The 9,206-nt window shown below is 46.1% G+C and overlaps 1 protein-coding gene across 1 annotated transcript; it reads left to right on the top strand.

The window, feature by feature from the left end:
- Positions 1-7,211: 7,211 nt before the first annotated feature.
- Positions 7,212-8,623, top strand: LOC124279315 (the record flags this gene model as incomplete). The annotated part of the gene is made up of 2 exons (XM_046715127.1): positions 7,212-7,281; positions 8,517-8,623. Coding segments are annotated over 2 exons (177 nt in total), but the record flags the coding sequence as incomplete, so codon positions are not given.
- Positions 8,624-9,206: the final 583 nt, after the last annotated feature.

Here is a 9,206-nt window from a genome sequence, read left to right as displayed (position 1 = left end):
TATCAGGCACCCGTATAGTGGTTAGTCGGGTAGGTTACCCTCCCTATATACCCGGATAACGCTACAGGTGCTTGTAATTGGTTTCAACTCAAGCGTCGGGTTGAGCAGATAGTGTAACCAGGGCGCCAGGGAAGACTCACGGCATGGGGATATCGAACGCAGACAGAATGGACATTCGAGAGGACTATTTAAGCTTCCATTGCATTAGAGGAATTATTGTATGTGGACTGAGAGACTCGGATTGTTCATTGATGTAATTATGCGTCCATATCGGGAACCGCTTTCAATGGCTTCGAATATGAAATTTGACCCGTGGTTTGAGGGTACCACAACGGGGTTCTTCAACCTAGCTGCGTCACTTGAGTTCCCTCCTATAAAAATCAAACACTTTGATAAAATTAAGCTGAAATGCAAGATAGTGCTTAAAGCGGCGTAAAATCTGACTCACTCACTTGAAGTTATCGCCTCTGGTATTTGGGTAGAAACTTGTTCCTCACGACTAGATTCGACATGATAGGTAAAATGTCCTATAACATTTCTCTATTTTTATAATGACCTATGTTACTGTATTTGCTTGAAAATGCAAGTGCAGCTAGAAAAAAACTTAACTGGGCTATGTTGATTAAAAATACATTGTTCCAACTTGGCCTTGGATATGCATGGGTAGGACAGGGAGTTGGGGATGCTACAGCTTTTTTGTCCGTTGTCCAACAACGATGTAAGGATTGCTTCCAGCAAGAGTGGACCAGAAATATCCCAACTGGAAAATGTTCATATTCGTTTTCATTGTTTAAACAACATTTTATGTGTGAAAAGTATTTAGCAGCTGTAAATATAAGGAAATTAAGAGTGCCGTCATCGCAGTTTCGATGTGGTTATTATGATTTTATGTATTTTAAAAGAATATGTCATGCTCCTGAGAACCAATCCTGCAAAATGTGTGACAGGGATATTACTGAAGATGAATACCATGTCCTTCTAATTTGTTCTCAGTATGAAGATCTAAGGATCTATTATACACCATCGAAGTATACGTCCTGTCCCACATTTTACAAATTCTGCATACTAATGTAAACCAATGTACAGCTACGTCAGAATATCGCCATGTTTATACACCATGCACTGTTAAACGCAAACACGCTTGTACCACTCACCCATTATAACTGTCTTTACGTGTACTACGGGCATAAGGCCTACAGTTCAGAAATAAAGAAGATAATGACCTATTGTTGCAGGGTCATCATATACGTTCAGAATATTCGCTGAGCTTCTGACTCAGATTCGACTGCAATAGACAGCGTACCCATCATAGTGGTTTAACATACAAGTATCACATCATGTTGATATCGAAACCCCACTTGGAGACCTATTCCACATTGTGTCGTATCACAAATTGTGAACACACTCATTAGTCATTAAGTTTATTGAATCACCATTTTCACATTCTGACTGTCCTCAAGTTCGTGATTTTAAAAAAAGACCATAATTACGACAATTCCCCAGAAAGCCACACGTTAGGTTCACTGTACAGCGATCCTTTCAAGGGAGGCTACTCTAGCGACCTTACCCTGTCTTGCGTCTGTGCATAGTTTTTAAATCGTTTTAGCACCCTGCTTTCGTATTATTAAGAGCATGATGTCTTTACTGAAAGGAATTCTGTTTCCTTGAGGTCTTACTCCACGTCAGTAAGCAAAGGACTCTGTCATTTCCCGTAATGTAAACGCACGGATTTGGTAAATTCCTCTAGCACAGTAAATATGCTTGTATGGGAGAGTGAGTGTGTGAGTTTAGTTTTACGCCACTTTTAGCAATATTCCATCAATATCACAACGGGGAACACCAGAAATGAGCTTCACACATTGTACCTTTGCGGGGAAGCGAACCCGGGTCTTCTGCGTGGCGAGCGAACGCTTCAACCACTAGGCTACCCCACTGCACGTTGTATGGAAGAAGAAGGAGAATAAAAAATCCCATCTGTACATGTCAACACCCGTACACCCATGTCAACACCCGTACACCCATGTCAACACCCCTACACCGATGTCAACACCCCTACACCGATGTCAACACCCGTACACCCATGTCAACACCCATACACCCATGTCAACACCCATACACCCATGTCAACACCCATACACCCATGTCAACACCTATACACCCATGTCAACACCTATACACCCATGTCAACACCCGTACACCCATGTCAACAACATACCCTATACACCCATGTCAACACCCATACACCCATGTCAACACCTATACACCCATGTCAACACCCATACACCCATAATGTCACACATGTCAACACCCATACACCCATGTCAACACCCATACACCCATGTCAACACCCATACACCCATGTCAACACCAATACACCCATGTCAACACCCATACACCTATGTCAACACCCGTACACCCATGTCAACACCTATACACCCATGTCAACACCCTATACACCCATGTCAACACCTATACACCCATGTCAACACCTATACACCCATGTCAACACCCATACACCCATGTCAACACCTATACACCCATGTCAACACCTATACACCCATGTCAACACCCATACAATCATGTCAACACCCATGTCAACACCTATACACCCATGTCAACACCTATACACCCATGTCAACACCTATACACCCATGTCAACACCCCATGTCAACACCCATACATCCATGTCACACCCATACACCCATGTCAACACCTATACACCCATGTCAACACCCATACACCCATGTCAACAACCATGCCCCCATACACCACCCATACACCCATGTCAACACCCGCACACCACCCATACACCCATGTCAACACCCGTACACCACTCATACACCCATGTCAACACCCGTACACCACCCATACACCCATGAGAACACCCATACACCCTTATCAACACCCATACAAACCATGTCAACACCCGTACACCACCCATACACTCATGTCAACACCCATACACCCATGAGGACACCCATACACCCTTATCAACACCCATACATCCATGTCAGCACCCGTACACAACCCATAAACCCATGTCAACACCCCTACACCCATGAGGACACCCATACACCCTTATCAACACCCATACATCCATGTCAGCACCCGTACACAACCCATACACCCATGTCAACACCCGTACACCAATGTCAACACACATACACCCTTATCAACACCCATACACCCATGTCAACACCCGTACACCCATGTCAACACCCGTACACCCATGTCAACACCCATACACCCATGTCAACACCCATAAACCCATGTCAACACCCGTACGTGTACCATGTCAACACCCATACACCCATGTCAACAACCATACACCCATGTCAACACCCGTACATGTACCATGTCAGCACCAATACACCCATGTCAACACCTATACACCCATGTCAACACCCATACACCCATGTCAACACCCGTACACCCATGTCAACACCAATACACCCATGTCAACACCCATACACCCATGTCAACACCCATAAACCCATGTCAACACCCGTACGTGTACCATGTCAACATCCATACACCCATGTCAACAACCATACACCCATGTCAGCACCAATACACCCATGTCAACACCCATACACCCATGTCAACACCCGTACACCCATGTCAACACCAATACACCCATGTCAACACCCGTACACCCATGTCAACACCCATACACCCATGTCAACAACCATACACCCATGTCAACACCCGTACATGTACCATGTCAGCACCAATACACCCATGTCAACACCCATACACCCATGTTAACACCCATACACCCATGTCAACACCCATACACCCATGTCAACACCAATACACCCATGTCAACACCCATACACTCATGTCAACACCCATACATCCATGTCAACACCCGTACGTGTACCATATCAACACCCATACATCCATGTCAACAACCATACACCCATGTCAACACCCATAAACCCATGTCAACACCCGTACGTGTACCATGTCAACACCCATACACCCATGTCAACTCCAATACACCCATGTCAACAACCATACACCCATGTCAACACCCGTACGTGTACCATGTCAACACCCATACATCCATGTCAACAACCATACACCGATGTCAACACCCATAAACCCATGTCAACACCCGTACGTGTACCATGTCAACACCCATACACCCATGTCAACACCCATGCACCCATGTCAACACCCGTACATGTACCATGTCAGCACCAATACACCCATGTCAACACCCATACACCCATGTCAACAACCATACACCCATGTCAACACCCGTACATGTACCATGTCAGCACCAATACACCCATGTCAACACCCATACACCCATGTCAACACCCATACACCCATGTCAACACCTATACACCCATGTCAACACCCATACACCCATGTCAACACCCATATATCCATGTCAACACCCGTACACCCATGTCAACACCCATACACCCATGTCAACACACGTACACCCATGTCAACACCCATATATCCATGTCAACACCCGTACACCCATGTCAACACCCGTACACTCATGTCAACACACGTACACCCATGTCAACACCTATACACCCATGTAAGCACCTGTACGTGTACCTATGTCAACACACTCAATACACCTATGTCAACACCTGTACACCCATGTCAACACCTTATAAACCCATGTCAACACTCTATACACCCCATGTCAGCACCCATACACCCATGTCATACACCCATACACCCATGTCAACACCCATACACCCATGTCAGTAGGTGTACTTGTGTCAACACTATACCCATACACCCATGTCAACAACCATACACCCATGTCAACACTACACCGTAGGTGTACCATGTCAACACCAATACACCCATGTCAACACCTGTAATGTGTACCATGTCAACACCTATACACCCATGTCAGCACCCATACACCCATGTCAACACCCATACACCCATGTCAACACTATGTTAGCACCATACACCCATGTCAGCACCCATACACCCCATGTCAACAACCATACACCCATGTCAACACCACGTACATATACCATGTCAGCACCAATACACCCATGTCAACACCCATAAACCCATGTCAACACCCATACACCCATGTCAACACCCATACACCCATGTCAACACCCATACACCCATGTCAGCACCCATACACCCATGTCAGCACCCATACACCCATATCAACAACCATACACCCATGTCAACACCCGTACATGTACCATGTCAACACCTATACACCCATGTCAACACCCATACACCCATGTCAACCCCCGTACATGTACCATGTCAACACCTAATACACCCATGTCAACACCCATACACCCATGTCAAGCGCCTATACACCCATGTCAACACCTATACACTATGTCAACACCTATACACTTCATGTCAACACCCATACACTATGTCAACACCTTATACACCCAGGTCAACACCTGTACATATGGCAACACCTATACACTCCATGTCAACACCCATACACCATATGTCAACACCTATACACCCATATGTCAATACCTATACACACAACACACGTACACCCTTATGTCAACACCTGTACACCCATGTTAACACCTGTACTCCATGTCAACAACTATATACCCATGTCAACACCTATACACCTATGTCAACACCTGTACACCCACCTATGTCAATACCTCTATATGTACCTATAAGTCAACACCATACACCCATGTCAACACCCATACACCCATGTCAACACCTATACACCCATGTCAACACCCATACACCTATGTCAACACTACACCTATGTCAACACCTTCATATACCCATGTCACACACCTATACACTCCATGTCAACACCTATACACCCATGTCAACACCTAACACCATGTCAATACACCTATGTACACCATGTTACTCCATACCTATACACCCATGTCAACACCTATACACCTATGTCACCTATACACCCATGTCAACACCCATACACACCATGTCAACACCTATACACCTATGTCAACACCTATACACCCATGTCAACACCTATACACCCATGTCAACACCTTATACACCCATGTATGTCAACACCCATACACTCATGTCAACACCTATACACCCATGTCAACACCTATACACCCATGTCAACACCCATACACCCATGTCAACACCTATACACCCATGTCAACACCTATACACCCATGTCAACACCCATACACCCATGTCAACACCTATACACCCATGTCAACACCTATACACCCATGTCAACACCCATACACCCATGTCAACACCCATACACTCCATGTCACAATACTCATACACCCTGTCAGCACCAACACCCATGTCAACACCATACACCCATGTCAACACCCATACACCCATGTCAACACCTATACACCTATGTCAACACCTATACACCTGTAATGTCGGTGCACCCAACACTCATGTCAACACTCTCACCTCTTGTCCTCACCCATACACCCATGTCTATACACCCATGTCCACCTGTACACCCATGTCACACCTGTACACTCCATGTCAACACCTGTACACCAATGTCAATACCTATACACCCATGTCAACACCACCTATACACCCATGTCATGTCAACACCCATACACCCATGTCAACACCTATACACCCATGTCAACACCCATACACTCATGTCAACACCTACACCCATGTCAACACTAATACACCCATGTCACTCTGTACAATTCCATGTCAACACCTGTACGTGTACCATGTCAACACCTCATACACATGTCAATACCCATGTCAACACCCATACACTCTCATGTCAGTACTCTGTACACCATGTACACCAGGTCAACACCCATATACACTCATGTCAACATGTCAGCATACACACTCCATGTCAACACCCATACACCCATGTCAACACCTATACACCCATACACACATGTCAACAGCTATACACCCAGGTCAATACCTTATATACACCCATGTCAACACTCTATACACTGTCATGTCACACCTACAACACTAATACACCTTTGTCTCATCACCCAAACTCCATACACTCTCCATGGCCACCACCCATGTCAACACCTGTACACTTCATATATCAACACCCATGTCAACACCCATGTACACCCATACTCATGTCAACACCTGTACACCCATGTCAATACCTGTACACCCATGTCAACACCTGTACACCCATGTCACACCTGTACCCATGTACAATGTACCATGTCAACACCTGTACACCCATGTCAACACCTATACACCCATGTCAACACCTATACACCCATGTCAACACTCCATACACCCATGTCAGCACCTATACACTCATGTCAACAACTATACACCTATGTCAACACCCATACACCCATGTCAACACCCGTAGACCCATGTCAACACCCGTACGTGTACCATGTCAACACCTATACACCCATGTCAACACCTATACACCCATGTCAACACCTATACACCCATGTCAACACCCATACACCCATGTCAACACCCATACACTTCATGTCAGTGTCATACACCTATGTGCAACACCTATACCCATGTCAACACCATACACCTATGTCAATAACTATACACCCATGTCACACCTGCATGTGTACCATGTCAACACCTATACACCCATGTCAACACCCATACACTCATGTCAACACCTTATACACCCATGTCAACACCTATACACCCATGTCAACACCAATACACCCATGTCAAAACTCATACACTCATGTCAACACCCATACACCCATGTCAACACCCATACACCCATGTCAACACCAATACACCCATGTCAAAACCCATACACCCATGTCAACACCCATACACCCATGTCAACACCAATACACCCATGTCAAAACTCATACACTCATGTCAACACCCATACAGCCATGTCAACACTCATACACTCATGTCAACACCCATACACCCATGTCAACACCCATACACCCAGGTCAACACCAATACACCCAGGTCAACACCAATACACCCAGGTCAACACCCATACACTCATGTCAACACCCGTACACCCTTGTCCTCACCCATACACCCATGTCAACACCCATACACCCATGTCAACACCCGTACACTCATGTCAACACCCGTACACCAATGTCAACACCCATACACCCATGTCAACACCCGTACACCCAGGTCAACACCCATACACCCATGTCAACACCCATACACCCATGTCAACACCCGTACACCCATGTCAACACCCGTACACTCATGTCAACACCCGTACACCAATGTCAACACCTATACACCCATGTCAACACCCGTACACCCATGTCAACACCCATACACCCATGTCAACACCCATACACCCATGTCAACACCCATACACCCATGTCAACACCCATACACTCATGTCAACACCTATACACCCATGTCAACACCCATACACCCATGTCAACACCCGTACACCCATGTCAACACCCGTACGTGTACCATGTCAACACCAATACACCCATGTCAACACCCGTACGTGTACCATGTCAACACCTATACTCCCATGTCAACACCTATACACCCATGTCAACACCCATACACCCATGTCAACACCCATACACTCATGTCAGCACCCATACACCCATGTCAACACCAATACACCCATGTCAACACCCATACACCCATGTCAATAACCATACACCCATGTCAACACCCGTACGTGTACCATGTCAACACCTATACACCCATGTCAACACCCATACACTCATGTCAACACCCATACACCCATGTCAACACCCATACACCCATGTCAACACCAATACACCCATGTCAAAACTCATACACTCATGTCAACACCCATACACCCATGTCAACACCCATACACCCATGTCAACACCAATACACCCAGGTCAACACCCATACACTCATGTCAACACCCGTACACCCTTGTCCTCACCCATACACCCATGTCAACACCCATACACCCATGTCAACACCCGTACACCCATGTCAACACCCGTACACTCATGTCAACACCCGTACACCAATGTCAACACCCATACACCCATGTCAACACCCGTACACCCAGGTCAACACCCATACACCCAGGTCAACACCCATACACCCAGGTCAACACCCATACACCCATGTCAACACCCGTACACCCATGTCAACACCCGTACACTCATGTCAACACCCGTACACCAATGTCAACACCCATACACCCATGTCAACACCCGTACACCCATGTCAACACCCATACACCCATGTGAACACACCCATACACCCATGTCAACACCCATACACCCATGTCAGCACCC

This window comes from Haliotis rubra, unplaced genomic scaffold (genome assembly GCF_003918875.1).
Source record: "Haliotis rubra isolate DU_JTF1 unplaced genomic scaffold, ASM391887v1 Scf25, whole genome shotgun sequence".
NCBI lineage: Eukaryota > Metazoa > Mollusca > Gastropoda > Lepetellida > Haliotidae > Haliotis > Haliotis rubra.
The sequence above is the reverse complement of the archived record's forward strand: the minus strand, read 5'-3'. Positions and strand labels throughout refer to the sequence as shown.